This window comes from Apostichopus japonicus, chromosome 22, assembly GCF_037975245.1.
Source record: "Apostichopus japonicus isolate 1M-3 chromosome 22, ASM3797524v1, whole genome shotgun sequence".
Taxonomy (NCBI): domain Eukaryota; kingdom Metazoa; phylum Echinodermata; class Holothuroidea; order Aspidochirotida; family Stichopodidae; genus Apostichopus; species Apostichopus japonicus.
Window position 1 is genome coordinate 11,475,425 of NC_092582.1, and position 27,157 is coordinate 11,502,581.

At 36.4% G+C, this 27,157-nt stretch overlaps 1 protein-coding gene across 3 annotated transcripts; it reads left to right on the plus strand.

The window, feature by feature from the left end:
• The first annotated feature begins 765 nt into the window (after positions 1–765).
• LOC139963688 (V-type proton ATPase 116 kDa subunit a 1-like) lies at positions 766–25,420 on the plus strand. Of its 3 annotated transcripts, none has more exons than XM_071964731.1 (21): positions 766–924; positions 2,145–2,284; positions 3,032–3,110; positions 3,811–3,908; positions 4,590–4,718; positions 6,549–6,655; positions 9,285–9,411; positions 10,198–10,280; positions 11,618–11,711; positions 12,130–12,342; positions 12,763–12,913; positions 13,447–13,586; positions 14,533–14,678; positions 15,001–15,085; positions 16,464–16,582; positions 17,063–17,270; positions 18,665–18,772; positions 19,870–20,025; positions 20,660–20,777; positions 20,957–21,131; positions 22,323–25,420. In XM_071964731.1, exons 2-21 carry the CDS (start codon positions 2,168–2,170, stop codon positions 22,423–22,425), a joined length of 2,556 nt encoding a protein of 851 aa, XP_071820832.1. In that variant the 5' UTR covers positions 766–924; positions 2,145–2,167; the 3' UTR covers positions 22,426–25,420. The 3 variants fall into 3 exon arrangements, with proteins under 3 accessions (XP_071820832.1, XP_071820833.1, XP_071820834.1); XM_071964732.1 differs by having other exon boundaries at positions 6,573–6,655; XM_071964733.1 differs by lacking the exons at positions 766–924; positions 2,145–2,284; positions 3,032–3,110; ... (1 more) ...; positions 4,590–4,718; positions 6,549–6,655 and adding an exon at positions 8,999–9,033.
• Positions 25,421–27,157: the final 1,737 nt, after the last annotated feature.

The window sequence follows — 27,157 nt, forward strand, 5'->3', positions numbered from 1 at the left end:
AATACTTACGCTTCCAATGAGTCAACACTGAAATATAGTACCTCCATGGTGTAATAAGCCTATTCAGACTGCTTCTGCACGGGATATTACCTTGTCCTTGTAGAACCGCAGGTACATTTCTTATCATCATTAACTATGGAAGCAACTAACCAGCTCATATAATTTATTTAGACAGGATCTGAACTTAACATGGTTCTTAGAAAACATTGAACTATGATATACCTCGCTGCCATACTGTCAGATCCATATGCCATATACCCGATTTACATGACTGTTATTACTATTACTATACGAATTATTTATTGACTATAGGTCGATAAAGGTTGTATATCACATTTATTCCAACAAACACTCATACAGATCTCCTTACGTTTCGCCACTTTCAAAAGAAGTTATGTTACTTATATGATACTAGGCTTATCCTAATCCTAATTTTCCCATGCTGTAGTCACATTTTTAGGCAGACGAACATCCTCATCTTGTCGTGTTTTCATGTGAAGAACAACATTTATGATAAACTCAATGTCCCTCTTTCCTATTCTATTCATATGAATATTAATTAATGATTATCTATTAATAACATAAGAAAAGAAGCTTTTATCACATTTTGAAATGATTATCACCCTCGGAGCTACCCTAGCTTGAATGCTTGTAAATCTAAGTTGCTCCAAGTTGTTTCATTACATCTGAGTTTCGTATCAATGCTTACTTTTTTTTAAAGTTTTTTTTACCCATATGGCCGCCCATACGTAGCGAACTGCCCAGCCCAGAATTGATTAAAAATCCAAAAGAAATTTTCAATGCCGAAATCAGTGAAGCAATATGTTGTGCAGTCTCCAGTTTTGTTAGCCACTCAAGAAAAATAAATTTTGATTTAAGCAGGTCTTCACCCTACACTGGAAGATTTTTGCTGAAGCATTTCAGGTAAATCTATCTTAATTTCTCATTAAGCAAAACCTTCAAATTTTTAAAACACTTATGCCAGTAGTCTCGTACTAGCTCAGGCATGTATCCACTGAGTTCATGCTATGTTTTCTTATATTTTAGCAACGTACAAATAGGGCTACAGTATATTGTTGTCACAACGTTGGGAACTTAAAGCGATTTTATCGTTTTACCAAGTTAAGCCTAAAACTAACAGTAAGTAGGGTAAGGTTAGGGTATCGAAAATTACATTAATTTTACTGCAGCGAACCTACATTAGTGGTGTTGTACCGCAGTTAAATGCGTACAAGCTTAGTCCAATATATATATTTCCATTGCCGTAATGTCCATATTAAAATCATGAATCTAGCGTAGGCTGTGTTGACTGTGAAATGAAATACAATCTCAAGGGATCAAGTCCCACATTTTACAGGTTGGATTCTTCTGTTAATTTAACTGTATGTAAGAAATGTGGAGTGTCATTCTCAATAACCTATGAGAATGACAAAACACCTGACAATAGTAATTGTGTAATAATCTCTTACTAAAATTTATTTATTAATTCAAATAAATTACAAGGGAAATAACATGTCTCAATGTATAATTAAACAGCAACAACTGTTGCTTTAAAAAAACAAACCTAATAATGGAAGACGAAGATGGAACTTGATCCTGCTTAAATTTTTTACGACAGTAAAAGTGGATTTTAAAAATTGAATTGTATTAAACTGTTCAGCAAAATTTGATGGTAGCTAGCCTAAATGTACATGATAAAATAGTATCATGCATTCTATATAAAGATGCAAAAGTCAATCCCTATCATAACAGTATAAATATTCTTTTTAGTATTGAACAGGTCCAGTACAAGTTAATGAGATATTTCCACAAGAAATATATTCCTTTGGTGTGTGTTTATAATGGAATGCATCATCAGCTATAAATATTTTGCCATCACTTTCAAAGTTTTGACAAGATCAAGGTATTGTAAATTGATTACAACTAGTCTATTTGAATTATAGTCTAACTTACTTGAGCAAAATTATGCAACAAATCCCCAAATGACACCAAAAAATCTCCAATATTGGAGAATTTTTGGAGTAGTATAAATTATGATGAATATTCTTAGTTAGCGACACAGTTACTGACTGAACTTGAATTGAATTGGTTTTGGCTGTTGTTGCGTGTAGCTATCTTTAATTTCAAGTTTCTTTGTTTTACAGATTTCCATTAAACAGTGTACATCATGGGATCTTTGTACAGAAGTGAGGAAATGTGTAAGGCACAAGTGTTTCTGCAATCAGAAGCTGCCTATGCCTGTGTAGCAGAGCTGGGAGAGCTTGGCTTGGTGCAGTTTAGAGATGTAAGTAAATTTGATGCTCACAGTACTAGGCTTGTATACAGAATGAATGATCACAATGTTAATAGTTATTACAGATCACTATCCCTTTATATGCAACAGATGTTATTAGCAGTCCTGAGATTGATAAGGTGGGCAAATGTAAGCTAAATGCCTCCATGTGGAGCATTGATTTAAAACAGAGAATATTGCTGATGAGAATAAATGGTTTAGAGATCTATATTAACTATCACCAGGGGTGATAAAGCTCAGCAAAAGTAAAGGTAAAGTACTGGTATTTTTAGGTTACGGCTTCTTTTTTTCCTTCTTTTTTTTTGTAGCAAAAGTAGATTCTTCAATTTAAAACAAATTGAATTTGAAACAAATACTTAAATTTACAAGCAAATATGAAATTCAATTCATGAAGATGTACAGTATGCATAAATAACCTAGCTAAAGTAAGCTTTCAGAAAGGAAAAGTGAAAGCACAGTTTTCCATATTTGGGAAATACTAGGAAGTAGAGACCACTCTACTTGCACTCTGTGTAAACTTACATACTGATGTAAATTCTTGTTGCAAATAGATAAATTCCTGGTACATAAATCTAATGGATATTGCTTATATGATATACTTTCCAAGATATATATTTTTCTTGGTATCAAATCTGTTTGAATGGCTTGTAATGTTTGGATATCAGTGTGAGTTTGAACTAAACTTTTGAACTGATCTTTTCATGTCTATAAATTTGTATTGAATCCACCTCTCCTCAGCTTAATCCTGATGTGAATGCTTTTCAAAGGAAATTTGTAAATGAAGTAAGGCGTTGTGATGAAATGGAAAGAAAACTACGTAAGTATTTGAATATTTAATAAAGCAAAATTTTGACAGGTGACCAACAGATGTGGTGGTTAAAGTGGTCATGGTATGGGGCTGTAGCTGCATGATATGGGCATTGACAAGAGATTGAGTTTAAATGGATGCCGTGGGGGAGGGGGGGCGGTGGATTTCTCATGATCACATACATACTTCCAATCATGCAAGTTTTAATAAGAGAATACATACTTTCTTTTATAAACCGTTTAATTTTTGTCACATTCAGTAGAAGAGATGGGCAAAACAGAAAGTCAAATGTGTTCTTTTGATGAATCTGTTGTAAATTTATAACTGTACTTTGAGGATCGAGCAAGGTAGAATAGATATAAACTGGGTGTACTGTAACTGGGTTTATATCCAGTAAGGTCTTCTTTGGCCAAGAGTCTGTTGTTTTCCTGTTGTACACATTGAACTTGTTATACTGTAGGAGGGAGATATATTTAAGTATTTCACAGAATGTGGAACTTAATTGCTAGAAGTCATCTAGAAACAGCCCCCCCCCCCCCTCTACATACCCTGATTGGCTCAGGGTTTGTTCCATGTCGACCAGGTACAGTATTATCTCTTGACCTTGAGTACTGTAGAAGCCCTGTTCACTTAGCAAAGATGTTCGTAAAACCAAAACCAAACACTGGAATTGGGGAATTCATTATCTGTATTTCCTGTCGATATTTAGGATTCTTGGAGAAAGAAATTCTACGCGCTGATATCAGGATTCTTGACACTGGTGAGAATCCAGAAGCCCCAGCACCTAGAGAGATGATTGATTTGGAGGTAGGTTAAAGTTTAATGGTTTCCTTTCTACTTGTAATGTACTGAGTATGGAGTTAAAAGTATTTACGAGTATAGTCAAAGAAATTGAGCTGTAAACCAAGTGTTTCATGAATGTCTTTCTACATTAAACTTAATATAACAGGAAGAGGCTGGACAGTTTTGACATAATTTATAAGGAACCTTCTTCAAAGATTGTAGCCGTGATTGTGTAGTAGGCATACTGTAGCTTTGTTGGTTACGTTTAATGTTACTGTCTTTGTAATAGTTGTGTGTTGAGCCACAGTTTATTAGCTTAAAGGCATTGAAGACTCGCCCCAAACCGTGTGCCGTGTGGGTATTGACCGTAGCTGTATGTATTGACTCTAGACTAGTGTCTAAATTACCGACGATAGCAAGTTGTGTGTGCATTTTCTGGGATCGATGGTGGTGTCTAACACTTCTGTTACACCTCAATCAAAACTCGGTTAGATTACCGTCATGAGATGTTTCTTTGTGCGCGAGTCTTCACACCTATTAAAGCTAGTCATATGAGGCTACCTTCATTTCTGGACTAAAAGCTTATGCTGATAAATTATGATCACATCAAACCATTTCTTTCTTATAGCTAATAAAAGGAGAAAGGACATTATTTAAGGAAGATTTGACACATATGAATTTTTTTTTGATTTTTTAAATTTCTAGTCTTGCTTTGAGAAACTTGAAAATGAAATTCAAGAAATCAACACCAACCAGGAAGCACTCAAGAGAAACTACCTGGAACTGACAGAATTGAAACACATTCTTGAAAAAGCTCAGCAGTTCTTTGAAGAGGTCAGTTAAAATAGAAAGGCAGAATTATTGTTATTTGTTATTAATAGCTGTTTGTTTATTTATTGGTGACATCAAACAGGATAAAAATGGTTTCCTCAAGTCATCAACGACCAGGTCTAATTTCAATATATGTAGAGTTCATCAAGATATCCACCACAGGAATGTTATACACACGGAAAAACAAAAAGTGGGCGATTTGGCAAACCTGAAAGGCATAGTTTTCCAGAAAGTTGGATTTTGTTTTGAATCAGCCATCATATGTGGGTGGTATCATTTGGCTGTTAAAACAAAGATATGGTGACTTAAAAATACATGTCAGAATAAAAATGTTTTCTTTGAAGAAAATAGGTTCGGAATTCACCTTAAGAAATGCATGGGGCCCCTCAAATGAAAGAGGGGTCTAGCAACACCCTTGAGACCCTTCAAATAAGACATTTCAAATAGTCACACTGAAAGTGCTAGCTCTATAGCACAGTGTATGTCATTATTCCCAGTGGCCTCGTGGACGGCCTCCCCCCCCCCCCCAGTGGCCTCGTAGATGGCCTATGTCTTGTTATGTAGCAATGTGAGTTAAGGGGAAGTGCAGTTGCTATGGTAGTAAGTTACCAAAACTATCACAGTGAAGAAAAGCAAACTAACATGGGTTGGTGCCTGACCTGAGTTGTTTGCACATTTAGGTAAACATATTGTCAAGCACACTTAACACTGCACTCGTATACACTATGAATTGAACAAGGACTAAACATACTTCCACTTCTACTTGACAATGTGTAGCACTGTAGCATGATCAATGTGATATGTGATATGAATTGCAGCTGCTGTATATTTTGTACACATTGTAGTATACAGTTTGTAATCTCTCTGTGTCCCTCCTGTTAACCCTATTCCCCTAAGTTCTGATGTTCTTGCATGAAAATAAAGAGCCGAGTAAATTCTTTATACATTTTAATGTTATTGACATATGCAGAAATAGTAGTTACTTGTTCACATCCGGCATGTACATGCAAATAGTATTGATACTGTATGGTGGTGCTAGACCTTCAGTGAAAATCAACCAACAATACCAGTAACCTGTGTTTTGCTCAGCTTTTTATAAATGTATCTGTGACAAAATGATCCTCGAGTCGGACTTCAATTTAAGAGCACACTTTACTCAGTTGAAGCTTCAAGTGGAGTGACTGTACTGTGTTAAACATAATATGAAACTATATTTGTTTCTTGAAATGGCCTTGACACAATCAACTAAAGTGTCATAATCATACTGCAGCTAGCCATTTCAATATCCATTCATAGTTTCCTATTCATTTTTCCGTCATCCATTGACTTGCTTTTAATATCTGTTGAACCAGTCAAATCTTGAATCTTAGTATGAGAGAATACTGTATAAGATATTTATCTGATACTTTTCAGATTTTTCGCTACCACAACCATTGTCATTTTATACGGTACTCACACATGCTGTAAGCTATGGTAGATCTGAAGAGACAATTTAGCAACTCAAAAATGTGGCCAATTGTGTCAAGATATAGATATAAAAAGTTAGCAACTCAACAAAATTATGCAAATATATTGTGATGCAGTATTATACTAACACATTATTATACATCTACATTCATCTCATCCTTTTCTCTTTCTGTTTGTCAAAAAGTGGACAAAAGTCGAGCCCTCAGTTGTTAAGTGTCTTTATTGTCTTCACTATTTATCATTCCTCATCTTCATCTCTGTATCTTTCTTCCATATTTCATTTCATTTTGCTTCCATGTTGTGTGTCTTGTGATTCCCTTCGTGTATATCATGCATGCTACGTATTATCCACCTTTGGGACCAAAGATTGACTATCATCATGATTTCCAGATACGAGATGTGGACAAAGACGAGGAGAGCCACACCATGCTGGGAGAGGAGGGACTCCGTCCAGGACAGGCTATGAGCTTTGGGTAAGCAATATGTGAATTTTAATGCAATTCTGGGTTTGACCAAATGCAGGATTGGTATCAGACATAGAAGGTGTGTGGGGGCTGGGGGGAGGGGGGTTGGTAGAGTTTAAGGACAGCTGATGTTCTACATAGGTAAGGTGAGGGAAGAATAATATGTGAGGGCTATTCTATAGGACTTCCTCTCCCTTACCCACCTCCCTCCCTCCCTCCCACTAACCCACATCCCCTCCCACTCATCCACCTCCCTCCCACTTTCCTACACTCTCTTTTCTGTAGTTATTGTAGTCAAAACAACTAGTTTAGTCACCAGACAATCTCTTTGATTAATATTACAAGAATATTAATTATTTGTGTGATATGGTATTTTGGTAACATTGATTATGAAACTTCCCCTACCAAAGCTGATTTGAGATAATTAACATTTTGCGACCATCCAACAGACCTCCATAGACCTGTTAGTGAAGCTAACCGTTAAACTGTGATTTATGACAGTTTTAGTATAATCTGAGATCTATTAATGCAATTACTTTGGTACTGTATAATGCATAATTTCAACCCTCATGTTTGCAAATAGCCTTCATCATTCATCCCTGCGCACAAATTTATGGAATTTGTGAACTTTTCTTTCAATCCGAAAATACTGTACATTACTATACTGCAGACAAGTACTGTATATGTAGTTCATCAGGCAGCCTTGACAATTTGCAGGTACTGTAGTTCATGCATTGGTTGTTGCTGGTACTGTATAAGCCATCTGTTATGTATACAAATCAGGTATTGATTTTGACAAATTTCAAGAGAGGTCCCTTGATGGATTCCCAGGCTCTTTTGTAATTGACAAAGCATTGGCAATGGCTAATATATTTGATGCACATGCCAAGTTATCTGAATTTTTGTATCTATTCAATGACCGTAAAGGGAAGTAAGATAAGCTGCTTGAGTAAATGTGGTATATGCTGAAGAAAGTATGGTTATGCCACTTAGGGAAGAGGTGCGCCATTGCAAGTAATTTATTGCTTTCGACAGAGATTCCAACTCTTCAGTAGTTTTATGTAATGCAATATTTGCTGGTACTGCTTCTTCAGTTTATTTTTATTTATGAATCTCAGATTCTGTGCTGATTTGATTGATGGTGTATTTTGGATTCCTCGCAGAAGGCAAAAGGAATTTAGATGAAATGGTGATGGTGTGTGTGTGTGCATACTGTATATATGTGTATGTGAAACCTATTTGTAAACTGATATTAAATTAAAAAATTATATTTTTGTTGAACTTCATACTTAGTTCTATTTAGATCTCTTTTGGCGATTATATTGAAAGTTTGTAGAGCTCAAGGTCACTTGAAGACTATGGAGGTCAAAGTCTAAAAACGTTGTCAACATGGTTATTGCAAATTTAACTCTACCGTAATGAGTACAAGAGTGCATTAATTTTTGTGGAGGTCCGAGGTCACTTGAGATGTAAGTCTGTGTTATGATGTCTGCAAGTAAGCAGAAGAAAGCTGCTTATGTCCTAGGGATAGCTTAAGGGGATTAAAAAGCTGGGATAACTTAGACATGGAAAGACTTGCTAATAGGATTAAAGGATAGAGCTAGAGATTAGGAGAGGGGTTTAAGGCAGTTGGGCTGTGGCTTTTGTGAGGTGAGGAGCGAAGGTAGTAAGGAGAGATCATGTGTAGTATCTGTTCCCTTTCGAGGGGAATGGTGATGCACACCTGACGATGATCACACGGTCACAGTCCCGATGCAAGGGGACTGGGGTTGAGAGCGGATCAGTCGTTTGGTAGTTTGGTTTTCGTGCCCAGGTTCTTTCCTGGGCGACATTTCCTTAAAAAAAGGAGTAAGGAGAGACAAGGAAAGAGAGAAGCCAAGGTTGGGTGAGAGGATAGCAGAGGGTAGCAGAGGTTGTTGATGAAGGATTGATGTTAAATGATTGTGAATGGAAGCAGTGGCATTTTGTGGAGTTGGAAAATAAAAGAAGAAAAGCATTGAATAACACTATCCTGAACTTATTACCCCAAACAACGTAACAGTCTGCAAACCCTTGTAAAACACTATTAAGCTCAAGAAGCAAGTCTTTTGATGAACTTGATACTTCTGATTTATGTCCACCTTAATGATTAAAGTAATTGCTCTGTTTTCTGTGGAGGTTAAAGGTCATATGAACTTGATACTTATTATTTATGTCCACCTTATTGATTAAAGTAATGCTCTGTTTTCTGTGGAGGTTAAAGGTCATATGAACTTGATACTTATTATTTATGTCCACCTTATTGATTAAAGTAATGCTCTGTTTTCTGTGGAGGTCAAAGGTCATGTGAAGTAGATAGAGGCTCAAAAGTCTAAAATTCTTCAAATCATGATACAGAATTCCAAAAGGTAAAGCTGTAAATTTTTTACTGAAATTGTAAATGCATTCAGGTTTTGCAACTCGACACCTGTAATATAAACTCTACTAAATCTTGGTATATAATGTTCTTGTTTAAATGATTAAGTTTGTTAAATTTATTAAATTATTAAAACAGTTTGACCTCCTTTGGGCTGGTCAATACTCAAGATGATCAATTATTTGCTTAGAATTTACTCACCAGACAATACAGGAATATAACACAAGGCATATTTTCTTTCAGGTTTGTAGCTGGAGTTATCCAACGTGAAAGAATTCCAGCCTTTGAGCAGATGTTGTGGAGAGTTTGTCGAGGCAATGTTTTTCTCAGACTAGCAGAGATCGACACCGCCTTGGAGGATCCCAGTACAGTAAGTGTGAATAATATAAAAAGACAAAGGTTATTGGCTATTGTGTCGTCTCTTCCCCCATCCTCTCACCCACTGATTCTTTAACGGTATTAGATGCACCATCAATAACATTGTGCTCTCTTTGAGACATTAATCTAAACTAGTAAAGATTTACACTACAAAGAGATTCGTACGTAAAGTCAAAGAACAATCATAATAAAAACAACAGCAAAACATCAGCAACAACAATAATGATAATATTAATGAGAAAACGCATTTAGGTCACTTAGCAAGCAACCTTGCAGGTTGGTAGGTAGAAATGCTTAAATCCGACAGGTCACGTGGGGGATGGGGCCTGGGGGGGGTGTGTGGTTGGAGGGTGATGCGAACCAAACAACTGAGACTTGATCAAGTTGGATCCACATTTTGAGCGCCTTTGTAGATGAGACAACAGTGGAGTGATAATTTACTAACTAGACAGGGCTAAAACTATTGCTATTGACAGTAGTACAACATAATCTTTCAGTGTATAAATTGATCAAACCATGCCTATTTCATTGGCAGGGTGATGCAATGCAGAAGAGTGTCTGGGTTGGGGGTTGGAGATGATGGCAGACCAAACACTTGATACTTGATTATGTTGTATCCACATTTTGAAAGTTATTGTAGATGAGGCAACAGTTAGTGGATTGACACTTAACTATCGTAAGTCAGGCAGGGCTAAGACTATTGATATATATACAGGAATACAACAATATACTTCAGTGTATAAATTGATCTAAAAATACAATTTTCATTATTTTGTAGGGTGATGAGATGCAGAAGAGTGTCTTCATCATCTTCTTCCAAGGCGACCAACTGAAGACCAGGGTCAAGAAAATATGCGAAGGGTGAGTTTACTTTTGAAAGTAACTCCGGTTTTTTCGCCCTCAATCATCATACTTAATATGAATTCCTTTATATGACCTGCTCAACCATAATGAAGTCCTTGTTACTTGCATTGACTCTTAAAAATCTGACTTTTCATATCTCAGTATGTGTACTAAGTATTGAAGTATTGTAATGCTTGTTGGATTTTTTTTCTTTCGTTTCCGTTGCAAGACCTCGTGGGCAATTCTTCTGAAATATTGTCAGTGCGTACTATATGGAACTTGCTCACAACAGTAACATATTTATGCAGTGTCAAATCATATCATGCGACATATTTGGAGGCATTTGTGCCTGGTTTTGGTGCCATAATTAGCAATCTTCTCTCATTTAATACTATTTACTTGTCTAAATGTCAAACATGGTTTTTGACCTGTAGTATTAATCCACCCTTACATGGTTGCTAACTTTCACAAAATGCATGGAAGCTTAGTTGTGAAATAGGTAAACAAGGTATATTCACTATCATAAGTACAGTAGTATCTGGTACCAAGTTCAGGCTGTACACACACCAGGGAGCTACTGACATGCTTGACTGGCTGCGTTGAATGTGGCAGTGATACGTACTTCAAGTCTGTATGGGACTGGTATATTCCTTCCCTTCCTGTATAAAACCTTCATTTGTTTGCAGCTAAATACATATATTTATGGAATGATGAACTCTGGAAATGAAATCTTGCACAATTATTTTCTGATTCTGCAACATTGCGCTGCTCTAGTTTCTAATTAGATGGGCCTGTGTGGTGGAAGGTTCAAGGCGTTTTATAAACTTAATTGATTGATGCAGCTGATATGTAATAAAACATGGAATGAATGCCTGTTAACTGTGGATGATAGGAGACTAGAACTCCATGTACATAGTCTGATGTTTTGATCTATTTTGATCTGGAGCCAAAGTCAAAACTGGACTGGATGCAGTAAGTTCTAGTAGCCATGGCTTGTAGCCATGACTACTATAAGAGAGAATGATTTAGTGTTTAGTACTTTTTACATTTTGTATAGCCATTTTGGAGACTCTGGTATCTATTTTTTCTCTTGTATATAAAGGGAAAAAAGTAACAGAAAAGAGATTGATGATCTGCGTACAAAAACCCAAACTGCTGTTTATTATGGTTTGCATTTGTACCAGTAACATTGGCTATATATGAATAATTAAGTGTAATATGCTACTGAATATATTCAGAATTACTGCACGGAACCATACACTGTTTATATGCAAGAGTAGAATTAATATTTACTGGCTAACATCAAGCAGCTTCCTCGTTCACTCTCCATATCTTTTCTGTCTGACATCGTACAGATTCCGCGCTACTTTGTACCCTTGCCCCGAGTCTCAGGGAGAGCGTAAGGAGATGGCCCTCGGTGTCAATACAAGAATCGAGGACCTGCAAGCTGTAAGATAACTACTTCATTGCTTCTGTCTTTTAACCCATTTCACATTTTTCAAAATGTTTAAATTTTCTATCTGTTATAAAAATTTGGTCTAGTGTTTTGCTTATTCTGTTTCTGTTCTAAAATTGTTTAAAAAAATGAATAATGTTGCGGAACGGTCTAGCTTTTCACTCAAGAACTGTCCCAAAAAATGTGTAATCAGCTGTTTATATATTTTAATCGTCACTGGATGACGATCATATAGTGTACATGCAGAATCTTACAATTGATTATAATTTTATAATAATGCAAATATGGTAGGCGCAAGTATATATGCTGTATGTAAATAGATATAGGCTACATACTCTACTTGTCAAGAAATAATTCCATTTAAAATACAGCAAGATCCTTTCCATGGCAGAAAATTTATTTTTTGACCAGGTTCTCAGCCAAACCGATGAACATCGCCAGAGAGTACTGTCTTCTGCTGCCAACAACCTCAGAGTGTGGTTCATCAAAGTGCGTAAACTGAAAGCAATCTACCACACCCTGAATCTCTTTAATCTCGATGTCACCCAGAAGTGTCTGATCGCCGAGTGTTGGTGCCCTGTTTCTGACTTGGAACAGATTCAGATCGCTCTGAGACGAGGAACGGTTAGTATAATTCTGATCATCGTAATGTCATATAACCTAGGACTACTTCTTTTCTTCTGGAATTTTTTAAAGGTATTGATTAAGATGTCTTTAGCATATTTGTTATAACGGTAGATGAAAATCTTCTGGTTTTTGCGACATTTAACTCTCCACATTCTTCTACGTAACATTGACAAGTCTAACCCGTGCAATTCGATAAGAGAGAGAGAGCCTTCCATCATATATTTGTAGTAATCCTACAATAACCCCTCCCTCTAACATCCCCCCACTTGCACCCCTCAGCTACCTCTATGTGTTTTATTTGTTTACCAAATATTTATTGTCATTTGTCCTTCTTGTCACTTGTCTTTCCACTTCAATCTCTTTCCACCTAAGATCTGTTTCCCAATAATTACTAGTGAGTCATATCCTTTTTTGTAGGAGAGAAGTGGTTCCTCGGTATCGTCCATCCTGAATCGTATGGAAACCATCGAACCTCCACCGACCTACAACAGGACCAACAAGTTTACTGAAGTGTTCCAGGAAATCGTCGATGCCTTCGGTATCGCTAACTATCGTGAAGTCAACCCAGGTTGGTTAGACTTAACCTCTTTTCTTACTTTACACTTCATTTTGCGCTCTTAGATATATTGATTTTTACATAAGTTGAACAGCTTTTTACCGATTGATGTTGTTGCCTTTTTCCAAATAATTTTGAATTTTAAGAGTGTCCCTGACTTCCCCTCTCCTCACAACTGTGTTATGCTTATATACCTTCTCTAGAGTAGTGATAGGTATTGACCTTATTGTGAACTGACCAACCCATTCATTCTATCACCTCAAGTGGCTACTTGAAAGTGTCTTTAAGAAATTTTCCGGCCTAAGAATATTTTGTTTTCTTGGTGACCACCCGACTCTCGGGCATAGATTTTTAACTTACTTTCAAATTTAATCCGGTCACTTACAACGTTGGAACTACTCGACCTACCTTTGCATTTACTGCTCATTTTACAGGTACTGTACTTCTAAAATTGACATAAGATCCAGAAATTACATGAAAACTTGACTGTCTTGATAAACCCTTAACAATGGATGTTTCTCTTCTGATGTAATCTTCTTTTATAGCACCTTTTACGATCATAACTTTCCCGTTCCTGTTCGCCGTGATGTTTGGAGATGCTGGACATGGATTGATTATGACCCTCTTTGCTCTTTGGCTTATCTTGAGGGAGAAGCAGTTGGCCAACACCCTCGCCAAAAATGAGGTATTTTTTTTCCCTTGTATTTTTCTTGCCCGTTTGATCTTGTGAACCTGTTTGACCATGTCAAATATAGCATCGGTAAATCTTGCAAGGAAAATCAAGCAAATTCTTGGAACAGTGAAGAAATTAAATGGCTAGAATGAGATATAATGTCAACTCTACCAACTGGACTAAGATTCTATTAACTCTCTCTCTGCTAGAGTATGTCCAACTGGGAAATAAGTAAAGCAGTATTTTAGTGAAAGTATCAAAGGAAAGAGAAAAAATGCTAGTGACAATGGAGAGGCACAAAGAAGTTTAAACCTCTTGTTAAAAATAACAATGAAAGAACAGAGATGCACAGAAGGGTGTTTAGGGGTGTTGTTATTATTGTAAGTGTACCACTAAAGACCACTGTGAACACTTGAAAATGCAACACAGCATTTTGCAGTTGGCCTGAGACTTATAATTCCTGAGTTATACTTGGTATTACTAAGTTGGTGACTACATCAGCCTTTTCTTTTGTTAATACGTTTGAAAAGCAAAAGCAACATTGGGCTAGCATGAGCTAATTCTGAGTTGTGTGACCTTCAGAATACAACTTCTCTGAGCTATATCCAGACCCTATGAAAGGTGTAGCAAAAACATATTATCCAGTGTGTCTATTTATAATCCATTGATAACAATTTAGAATGTTATCGTTTATCTTTTTGCTAAAGTTTTGAGCTCCTCTAGCAGCCAGCAAAGGACCGCATTACTTTCTTATACATAGCGAAGTACTTTGAGAAACGTCTGACATGCATCATGAATGCGAACATGTTTTAGCAGTTTTCGTACACAAGACATTGCTACTTTCAGTATTACTTGGGTAAAGAATGTGCAACACACCTCCAAATTGGTTGATAAATTGTAATTACTTATTGGTTTGCCTTTGACTGTTAATCTCCTGCCTCTCATATCTCTCTCACAGATGGTAGGTCCTCTTTACAGTGGACGTTACATCATCTTCCTGATGGGCCTCTTCTCTATTTATTCCGGGATCCTCTACAATGATTGCTTTTCCAAATCCATCAACATATTCGGTTCCTCCTGGAAGGTTGGCAGCATGATTAACAAGTACGAATCTTTTCATACGACATTGTGTACATGTGGCCATAGGTTCGAATAAGTCCTGCTGGATTCAGTGTTATATATAAAGAAATCAACTTTGAACAAGTCTTGAAACTTTCTTTCAAAGAGAAAACACTTTGATAAAAACTTTTACCATTTTTTTACTTCAGGTCTTTCATTTTCCACTTTGCCAAACTCTTGGTCTTGCCATCATTGCCTTTGCGGTAAAATATTTCTAGGTTTTGCATTAATACTGCATACGTTTGATGTATTACTGTCTGTTTTTGCCTGCATCAATTGCTGACAATCTTAACATTCTTTCCCCCAGGACGGACCTCTCACAACCTGGATCCTTCATATTGAACCCGGCGGACTCCTTCGCCGGCAGTCCTTATCCAATCGGTGTCGACCCGGTTAGTATAACATTTCTTTCACGATCTGCGGGATGAGGATTGTTGATAGGGATTGTATGATGAGGATTGTATGATGAGGATAGTTGACGAGGATTGTTGATGAGGATTGTTGACGAGGATTGTTGATGAGGATTGTATGATGAGGATAGTTGACGAGGATTGTTGATGAGGATTGTTGACGAGGATTGTTGATGAGGATTGCTGAGGAGGATTGTTCATGAGGATTGATGAAGGGGATTGTTGACGGGATTGTTGATGAGGATAGTTGATGGGGATTGTTGATGAGGATTGTTGATGAGGATTGTTGACGAGGATTGTTGATGAGGATAGTTGATGAGGATTGTTGACGAGGATTGATGAAGGGGATTGTTGACGGGATTGTTGATGAGGATAGTTGATGAGGATAGTTGACGAGGATTGTTGATGAGGATTGTTGACGAGGATTGTTGATGAGGATAGTTGATGAGGATTGTTGACGAGGATTGTTGATGAGGATTGTTGACGGGATTGTTGATGAGGATAGTTGATGAGGATTGTTGATGAGGATTGTTGACGAGGATTGTTGATGAGGATAGTTGATGAGGATTGTTGACGAGGATTGATGAAGGGGATTGTTGACGGGATTGTTGATGAGGATAGTTGATGAGGATAGTTGACGAGGATTGTTGATGAGGATTGTTGACGAGGATTGTTGATGAGGATAGTTGATGAGGATTGTTGACGAGGATTGATGAAGGGGATTGTTGACGGGATTGTTGATGAGGATAGTTGATGGGGATTGTTGATGGGGATTGTTGATAAGGATTGTTGATACTAGCTAGTGTGGTGTACTAGTGTACTTCAAGACATTGAATAGTGTTAAATTATACTAGTGTACTCCACTAGTGTACTTCCAGACATTTAGAAGTGTTAAATTATACCAGTGTACTGTACTAGTGTACTTCCAGACATTTAGAAGTGTTAAATTATACCAGTGTACTGTACTAGTGTACTTCCAGACATTTAGAAGTGTTAAATTATACTAGTGTACTCCACTAGTGTACTTGCAGACATTGAGAAGTGTTAAATTATATTAGTGTACTGTACTAGTGTACTTCCAGACATTGAGAAACTTGTGATAAGTTAGGCAAATAAATGTTTCAGGGATGAAAAAAAGAGATTGGTAGCAAATGCTTCTGATGTTGGAGCTTTCATCGAGTGCAGATAATTTCACGTTTTCTCCTGACATATTTCAGGTCAACACTAATGACCATTTAAAATATATCAGTTAATCTGAGTATATAATTAAGTGATGTCAAAGGTCAAATTTGGGAAGAAATGTCTGCAACAAGCAGACTTCTTTTCATTTTCGACAACGATTGTATGTTTGTTTTCACAGATTTGGCAAGTATCCAACAACAAACTCAACGTCTTGAATTCACTGAAGATGAAACTGTCTGTGACTCTCGGTATCAGCCAGATGGTCTTTGGTGTTATTCTTAGCTACGTCAACTATCGGTGAGAATCAAAGCTCATCTATTTTCAAAGAATTGTTCTCTATGATTTTACTAAATTATTTTGCAATGCCATTCATGGTGTAACAGTGTATTGATAAATCAAGCAATGATACAACAAATCTATCCATCAATCAAATCAATAAATCAATCTCATTTCATACCTCAATGATTTGTCGATCAAAATAAATCTGTCCGATGTATTTTGCTCACTCATTTAGACTTCTCCAGATCCAAGCTGAATGTCATTACTTAGCCACACGACATATTAATTTTCACTAATCTATCGAGTCAAAATGTTATGGCAGGCTATACTGCTCTCATAAAGTTCACAGATTCTAGGCACAGTATTCACATCAATGTGATTCAATTTGGATACAATGAATTATTTTCCTATAATGTGAATGTGAAGCCACCAATTAAAAGCTTCTTGACATTTTATTTTTCTTAGTTATTTACTTATCTTTTTGCTCCTCACCGACAGATTTTTCCGGCAGCGAATGGACGTGTACCTCGTCTTCATCCCGCAGCTAATCTTCATCATGTTCATCTTTGGTTACCTGATTCTGATGATCTTCCTCAAGTGGTTCCTCTTTGATGATACCAACAGCAGTGAAGCACCCAGTCTCATTATAACACTCATCAATATGTTCATGTTTACTCCTCCGCTTCACCAACTCTACACAGGACAGGTATTCATGACTCTACTGAGCTTATCAATTTCCATTACAAACTTTCATATTTTCCGTCCCATTGTGTAACACTCCTGCATATCCACTATGATTGACTCACACATATACTACTATACATATATTTTGTCCCTTCTGTTAATGTTACTTGTCATTTAGCCTTTGAAGAAGCTAGGATCCTGCTAGGATCGAAACGTCAGGCCATCTTACTTTTATACATTCACTTACACAGGCTCTCTAGTGGATAAGCAGTTTGCTAACAGTTTTATTTACTATAAATATTATGCAGACTAATTCTGCTGTCAAACTAGCTGGATGAAAGGATGTATTTGTATTGTGTTTCTTTATTCTAGACATGATAGGGTTGTGTTATTATCTTTTCCCCTCCCCTCCCCCATTTGCCCACCTTCCCCAACCCTCCCATGCCCTTTTACATTTTCCATTATTATGGACTCATATATTCCACTATTACACAAACTAATTCAATTGTATATTTTAGTTGATGCAAGGACATTTTTGAGATGTTTCTTGGACATAGACATGATAGGGACATGTTGTTATCCCAACTCTTCCCTCTCTCCCCCCCCCTTTTTATTTTAGAGAAAAAGCATGAAATATATAATGAATCATTGATGTCCCCACCTCAGTGTTGAGAGCAATGCATTAAAAGGTTACTAGGTTTAGTTCCAAGTGGTAATAAGAAACAAAACACCAATAAGATAGATTGATTTAGCCAATTTGGCTTCAAACTAGCTCGATGTAAGGATGTATTTGTGTTGAGTTTCTTTGTTCTCCACATGATTGGGTTGTATTATTATCTTTTCCACTCCCCTTCCCTCCCCTCCCCCCATCTCCCACCTTCCCCAACCCTCTCCTGCCCTTTTACATTTCCCAGTATTATGCACTCATATATTCCACTATAACACAAACTAATTCCATTGTATATTTAATTGATGCAAGGACATATTTGAGAAGTTTCTTGGACATAGACATGATAGGGACACATTGTTGTCCCAACCCTACCCTCTCTCCCCCCTCTTTTTTCTTGAAAGAAAAGCAATGAAATAATATAATGAATGAAAAAAACATAATTGATGTCCCCCCCTCAGTGTTGAGAGCAATGCATTAAAAGGTTACTATAGGTTTAGTTCCAAGTGGCAATAAAAAACGAAACACCAATGAGATTTAGCCAATTTGGCTTCAGCCCCCCCCCACCCCTCCTCCTTCATACCTATGCAAGCTTGTAGGCTTTGTAGTTATAGTTGCATTCTTACCTTTTATCTACAACAGTGTCTAGAGCTCAGTAACTATGAATTATTTTTTAGATGCTTTTTTACTACTAACCTGTTCTCATCACTACTTTGACTCTGTTTCTCATTCTTGATAATATTCTACAGTTGGTCATCCAGCACTTCCTGGTGGTGATAGCCGTTTTCTGTGTACCCTTCCTACTATTCGGGAAACCGACTTATCGCTACTTGGTACACACGGGAAAATTGGGCAAGGTATAAACTTATTGAATTCACAAATAATGTCAAACATATGTAGATATATCTATAGATATATGTTTACTTAAAGTCCTTCTGATGACAGCATTCATACCATATATTATGTTCCAACTCGTTTTGTAAGTTAGCTTGCCATCAGACATCTGATGCGATAGTTTTAGTTTGTTGGACATTGCATGCTGACCGACTGAACACAACCTCAACTCATCTCAACTCATTGTCCAGTTTTCTTTATTGTCATCAAATCTGATAGTCCTACAACTAAGCCCCATTCACTGAGCAGCTAGACTCATCGACTGTTTTCTGTCAAGTACTGGTGGTCATGTTGGTCACATCCAAAACTATTTCCCCATAATTGATTATATATGTTGAAACCGAGCAGTTGATTGGTAAACTTCTGTATACTGCCAACTGCCAGTCAGGGAAGTGGCACACGTTTAGTTTCCCTCGACTGAAGCGGACTCAACCGTTAATTTGGAAAACTGTTGATCGACTGTAGTCTTCAGAACAAGCAAACTGTCCATGATATGCCACGTTGTAAGTGTCTAGTCGAGTCTGCTCTCAATCAGTCGGATAGTGTGTGGTTGGATTTTGTGGTGCAAGAGATCTTTAAAATATAGTAACAGGGTGTCACATTTCAAAGCAAAGAAAACATTTAGACCTACCACACTTACATAGCAGGATGTATCTAGCCTAGTCTTTTTTTTTTCTCCTTTTTTTTTTTTTCACGTAAGAATTAGAGCAGTGAGGGTAATCGTTTTGTACCAAAACGCAAGATTACAAAGATTTTTGTATGAACTCATATATCACTAGTACCTTGAGTGAATCTGGTGGAATTCTGAATATTGTTCTGGAACAGAACAAGTTGCATGAATAGTTTACTTTGATGTATTGTGTGGGAATGTTGACAGTCTTGAATATAGTCAAGGGTTATTTATTCCAACTGCCCATATCTCCTTTGTTATTCTTATCAAAACAATCTAAACAATACTATAAAAACTCTATTTAAGGAAGATGGAAAAAAATCTTGACAATGGAATAATAGCAGCAATTGCTTGAACTTTATGTTTATCAATAAAACTTCACATTTTTAGGCTGTGAATTATCGTGATGTGCGCATGCTTAAACCCGGAGGCTCGGATGAATTGAGGGGAATCGTTGATCAGGACGAGTTGGGTGAAGGTGACCTTGAAGCAAGCGTTGAATATCCCGAAGACAGATCAACTGAAGGCCACAGCAATGAAGAAGAGGTGAGTGCATGACAGATATTATTCATAGGAGTGGATTACACTGACATGTGAATAAACTCAAAACGGTCAGGGGTTTGGACCCCCAAAAAACATGGAAAACTCATTGTATAAACTTTTTCAGCATCTCAGGGAAAGTGTTGTTTAACTCTTGATAAGGCTTGACTTGAATAATTATGAATCCAGCACAAGAAAACCTATCAATATATCTTGATTATCTATTTATGTCCTGCAAAGAAGTATTCATTCATAGCTTTTTTAATCAAAACTCGAAATTTTCTCATATAAGAGAATTTTTCTTTCTTGTGGAATCTGAAAGTTTGCCATTTTTGCTGTGTTTGTAAGATCAATCATCCAATTGTTTAAAAAAGATACTTTTGTTGAGATTTTGAGTGCCCAGAGGGGTGCAACTTGTCTTCTGCTGTTTGTTACAGTAGGTACAAACCAGGGGGGTTTTAAATTCTTGTTTTGGGGAGGAGAGGAGTGACAGTTACTTTAAATGAGATTGTAGGTATAGTAAACATAACATCAAAGATAAAGCAATATGCAGGTTATCGTGACATCTAGTAATAAACTGTCCAAATATAATATTCTTCTTCTTTTTTTTAAAATTTTTTTTATTCTTCTTCCACACCAGTTTGATCTCTTTGAAGAGATGATCCATCAGTCCATTGAGACTATTGAATACTGCTTGAGTCTGATCTCACATACTGCATCCTATCTCCGTCTCTGGGCACTCAGCCTGGCCCATGCCGGTAAGTTTCCTATTTATCAATGTATCTATCCTGTGTCAACACTGCAATAAGGTGGGGTGGGGGGGGGGGTGGAATCAGAAATTGAAACAGCAAGTAAGAAGAAAGTTAAAAACTCATGTAAACCTTAATAGCTTGATAATAATTATGAATTTTTTACCTCTTTTTGTTTTTTCATCCAGAATTATCGGATGTACTGTGGGGCATGATTCTGGCCGACACAGCATTCACCATTAATGGTTTCTTTGGAGGTATCATGATCTTCATTACATTCTCTGTCTGGGCGTGTTTGACAGTGTTCATTCTACTGATGATGGAAGGATTGTCTGCATTCCTTCATACTCTCAGATTACATTGGTAAGTATTAGAAGTAGTATGTTTGTCTAGCAATGTTCATTGTTTGTATGGATGATGGCAGGATTGTCTGCATTCCTTCATACTCTCAGATTACATTGGTTAGTATTAGAAGTAGTATGTTTGCCTAGCAATGTTCATTGTTTGTATGGATGATGGAAGGATTGTCTGCATTCCTTCATACTTCCTGAGGACTCTCTGATTAGAGGACAGTACTTTGGTAGGATATACAGAAGTTTATAAGTATGATTGACATAAGTATGATAGATATAAGTATGATAGATATAAGTATGATAGATATAAGTATGATAGATATAAGTATGATAGATATAAGTATGATAGATATAAGTATGATGACATAAGTATGATAGATATAAGTATGATAGATATAAGTATGATAGATATAAGTATGATAGATATAAGTATGATAGATATAAGTATGATTTACATATATGAGAAAAAAGACTGACAAGACAACAGCTTCAAATTAAAAGAAGCATTTCTCTTTATCCTGATACCATGATAATGTCTAGATATTTTATCCTGATACCATGATAATGTCTAGATATTTTATCCTGATACCATGATAATGTCTAGATATTTTATCCTGATACCATGATAATGTCTAGATATTTTATCCTGATACCATGATAATGTCTAGATATTTTATCCTGATACCATGATAATGTCTAGATATTTTATCCTGATACCATGATAATGTCTAGATATTTTATCCTGATACCATGATAATGTCTAGATATTTTATCCTGATACCATGATAATGTCTAGATATTTTCTCAACTGTAAAAGACTATAGGAAACTGATGGTTTCAAACTATTCTGGGATTAAGTTACATTGTTGGAATTCAACCACTACCTAAACAGTCATCAGTTTTAATTTGTACAATTAGTTTTTCATTGGTTTCCAACACGGGATTATCTATAGCGCATATATCAGGGAATCATTTATTCGGTATCGAATCGCAAAATACTATGTAGAATGGGCAAGTTGCTATACAAGTGTAAAGGTCTATGGCAGGTTCTGCACACAGGAGCTTTGTGTATCTAAAGAGAACATTCATAGCCTACAATACTGCTATACAAAGCTTGAAAACTGAATGATTCCATTTATATATATAGATATATTTATTTATATATACAGAAATATATTATAACATTGTCTTTTCACTGTAGGGTTGAATTCCAGAGCAAGTTTTATTCTGGAGGAGGCTACATATTTGCCCCATTTTCCTTTGCAACTATTCTGGATATTCGGGACGAACTTCACCATGACTGATGGCTGGCGGACTTGACTGCAGGCTGCTTCAGAAAGAAGATATTTATTTAGCAAGTAGATCTATGAAATTATCGTTATTAATATTATTAGAATATAAAATTGTATTATTGTGTGTCGTATGCAAGTTTCATGTGTTTTGATGTTTGTGCTGCATTTCGGTGCAAGTAGTCTGTTTTAGAGCGTAGAATATTAAAAAAAAAAGTGTTTATAGAAAAGAGTCAATTCTGACTAGCATATAATCAGGCCAGCCCCACCTCAGGATAGCAATTCCTGTCCTCTACAAACCGAGTCATTCATCCCCACAGCTTGGTGTTTGATCGATATTAAACATTTCTTCGCTGGGGCTTTGTAGGGGGCACCGAATGGCAGCAAAATCGTTTGATTTGATAACAAAAAAGGTTTGAGAATCTCTTAAAGGTTTTGGAATGTTGGACAAGGAACAAATCACTGTTACAGTTCATGGTTGTAATATTGAAATATTATGGTCAGAACATTTCTCCAGTTCAAACAGAGTTTGCATTTTCATCAATTCCATCAACGAACTTGTCAAACAAGAATAATCCAACATATTTGACAATGACTTGGAGTGGACCCTCTTATCATGAGATGAGTATACTGTTTGGGGTAAAACTGAATTAGAATTTCCATGGCAAATGTTTGTTTTTAAGGAGAGAAGCAGTCATAGACTTTAATGTGAAGTATAAATGACAAATGTGTAGGTTCAAATAGGGGACATGTTGTCAAACTTTCCACAAAAGAATTTATCAACCAGTATAACAAACATTGACTATGACACATTTAAACAAATTAATTTTACCTTTAAAGGTGAAATGGCGGTCAGTCTGTGTTAAAGTCAGAATACTATGATTGCCAGCTGGCAATCATTATAAGCTCAGATTCTGAGGAGTGATTTGAAAAAAAATTGGTATCACTTTAATAATAACTTTGGTACATGCAGCGACACTAGTTGTACGATTTATTCTGACTTATGTTAGGGAGACGATGCAATTGGAAATTACATTTTTTGCTTTCATCATACACTGTATGGAACGATATATTGAAGTATCCACTGTTTCCTTTCATCATACACTGTATGGAACTATATTGTAGTAATCACTATCTCTTCGGCTTGTGATCTGCAGTTTGGTTTACATCATAACTGTCTCTATCTCTGTATCGTGATTGCTTTTGAGTTTTTCTTACGCCTAATACCTCCTTTCAATCTAACAGTTTGCATATGAATTGCAATGGCTTGGCCAATGATTAAATTGTTTGAAATTATAGAACAATAGAAGCCATTTTGAGTTGTGTATAAATTGCCTGTTTATGAAAGTCCAATTTGAATGTGGAAAATATGAAGTACCTCAGCCAATTACCATAGTGCTGCAAGGTCAGGTAAATCTCCTCATGAATATGTAGTATGGGCAGAGATATTGTGAAAGACTAGTGTATCCATGACGATCATGAATATTCATAAAATATGTTGTTATGCAGTACCACAGTTTGATTTGTAATGATAGGCCGAGAAGATCTTTGACATCATCTTATTATTATTTTTATTGTTAATATTATTGTTTATTGTTATTTTTTTGATTATGATGTCATTGCCCAGTTTCATGAAATGGCTCATTTATTTATCAAATGCCTTAGTTTTTCAATCATTTTGTGTTTTGCTATATAATTATTATAATAAATTATTTGTATTCTGAAGGAACAGATATTGAAGAAAATTTAATTATGCAGGTATTTATTATGCAGAGTATGTTATTTATTCCTATAACAGGAAAAATGAAACAAATCTTTTAAATTGGAAGTGCAAAGCAGTCTCTCTCCTTTTGCAATTTCTGGGATTCTGTCCAATGAAACAGTCCATTTCATTCATATATTATCTTGTGGAGTGAGAGGTTGTATTGACCTTCGTTACTCCCTCATTTCTCATGGTCAGTGAGAATTTGCTGCATCTACTCAGTTTGGCAGGACAAATAGCCCATATATTGAGATTCCTGCCTGGGAGTCCCTTCTTTCCAAGGGGGAAGACATTCCTTTGCTCTCTCCTAAAGTTATTTACTTAAATGTCATATTTCTTTCAACTATACACTTGTTTTGATGTTATTTATTTGTTTTATTTGTATTTTATTCCTGTCTTTTGTGTCTTTATCTTTTATGTATTTCTCTTTGTATTGATAGAATTACCGGGGGAAGAGTTTTATCATATTTTATCTGAAAGTGGCTGGTTCAACGTGCAATAAGTGGCCAAACCTGTAAAAATATATTCGGAAGGTGACTTGTAATATCCATGGGATTTTATTTTTGCCATTAATTCATAATTCCTTAAACATTAGTAAAGTTCTTGTTAAACCTTTCCAAGATGAAAATGCCCGAGATGTTTTTTAGATGCAGGTACGTACAAAATAAATTGCCTTTATTCAAGAATGAAGTTAATGGATTGTGTGCACAAACCTGGTATTCTTTATATTTCTAAAGCCAAGTTTCTTACCCATTGGTATACACTGCCATGAGTATGATTGTGTGACTTTCTTCTTGTAGCCTTCTAGCCACAGCTAAAAGCAAAAATCTGAAATTGGTTTCACAAACTTTGAAATTCATAATGCATTTAAACCATGCAGAATTTACATTTGGAAACAAATAAGAATCAAGTCCAACAGTGATTTTTAAACAGTGTGGGTTGGGCGATGTTTGGGGGGGGGGGACCAATTTCATTTTCCAGTAACTTTTCTTAACAGCATTTTATTCATATTGAACCGTCTGCCACTAATCGTGCAAATTATTTTAGTGACTTCCCTATTCTATGTAACACTTCTCTTATTGTTAGCTTTGTAGCATTTTGTGATATTTTCAGTACTTATTTCTTGTTTTTTTATTTGCTTTGTTATTTTATCCAACTTAATTCTTTAGTGCAATATAATTAAAACCTTAATTTGTCTAGTTTGCAGGTAGTAAATGTTCAATAAAATATGTGGAAAAAAACATGTTCGTTCCTCTTTTTTTTTTTTTGGGGTAGTGAACTTAGTTGGGAAATTCCAATATAAATTTGTGAGGAAGAAGAGGTGGAGCCTGGTGGGTGAGGGTAGTAAAATTTACCTTGAAACTGGAGGGGGGGGGGATGAAAAGTGCCCATTTTCATAAAGTAGGATTGCACCCTTTGTTAATAAAAAATGCTTTTTTAAGCTAGGTTACATTTGTCTGGACACTATGATGTGATTTTGAGGTATTTTAGCTTCCTAAATATAAAAATCCCATGTCCCACTTCCCTTCGAAGTCTGGTACCTTCTCCCCCAGATTGAAACGTCTTCCCCATCCCTCTGTTTTAAAGAGTTTTGAAAGTCTATCATGCCATTGCTTAGTATTCATCTTCTAATTATTGCAATCTTGATTTCAATATTTACAAACCAGAAAGACACATTTCCTTTTTGATTATTTGCCAAAGGTAGGCAAGTATCATATGCAGTCAAGATTGGGTGTGTGTGGGTGGGTGCGTTTGTGTTTAAACCATTTCCCCATACCATGAATTTGTCTTTTAGTCTAAGTTTTGTTCCAAATAATTTAATAACTGCTCGTGTTATGTCAATTTATAAGCAGGTGGATCCTCCAAGCGAAGAGAAGGATAAACCTATTTCCATTTTACCAAGTATGTCTAAAATTTCTGACAGAGTAGCCTGTAATAGGATTTATAATTTCTTAAAAAATAACAATATAGTATATCATAATCAATTTAGTTTCTGACAGTGTCATTCGAATGCACATGCACTCATACATTTGACCAATCAGATAACTGCAGGTTTTGAAAAGAGGGAGCTTGTTTCTGGCACATATCTTGACCTGTCTAAGGCATTTATACTCTTGATCATATAGCATTCTAATTCACAAAATGATCTCATTACGGTATGCGTGGTATTCCATTGAAATGGTTAATCTGAACATACTCAATATGTCTTAATAATACAAACTCTGATCTCTATACCATATCTTGTGGGGTCCAACATGGTTCCATCCGTGGACCACTATTATTTATTATTTATATTAATAACCTCAGTTATGCTAGCACTAAGTTGCGTAACTATATTCTACGCCGATGATACAACATTTATGTTCTCATCCTGATCAATATTCCGTCGTTAGTACAGTTGAAGCAGAACCGAATTAGATTTATCTGTGGTTTTATGTTAATAAGGCAGGCTAGCTAGCTCTAAATATTAAAGAGGGCGAGGCGTACGAGAGGGGGAGGCGTACGAGAGGCGGAGGCGTACGAGAGGCGGATACGTACGGGAGGGAGAGGCGTATATAGAGGGGGAGGCGTAAGAGAGGGCGGAGGCGTACGACGAGGAGGCGTACGAGAGGGGGAGGCGTAGGATACGGTTGGACTGGGGGGCAAAATATCTTTGTGAAAATTCGGGCAATATGCTGAGAATTTTTCGGGCACCTACTGAAAGAAAATAAATTATAATGATGTAGCTATAGGAAATGAATAGTTAAAAAAATATCTCCTTGGAATAAAGTTCTAAGCTTGCCCAACTAATTCGCCATTACTAATGTAAAAACCTATATGATATGTATATTAACATGTTGAAATTTTGGTTTTAATTTTCGGGCAAGTCGTTACAGCCCCCGCCCCCCCCCCCCCACCCAATCAATTTGGGCTCCTACGTCTGTGGCCTCAGTCCGGCCGTCCACGGGCGAATCCTCCAGAAGCAATAGCAGTTTGAGATATTTC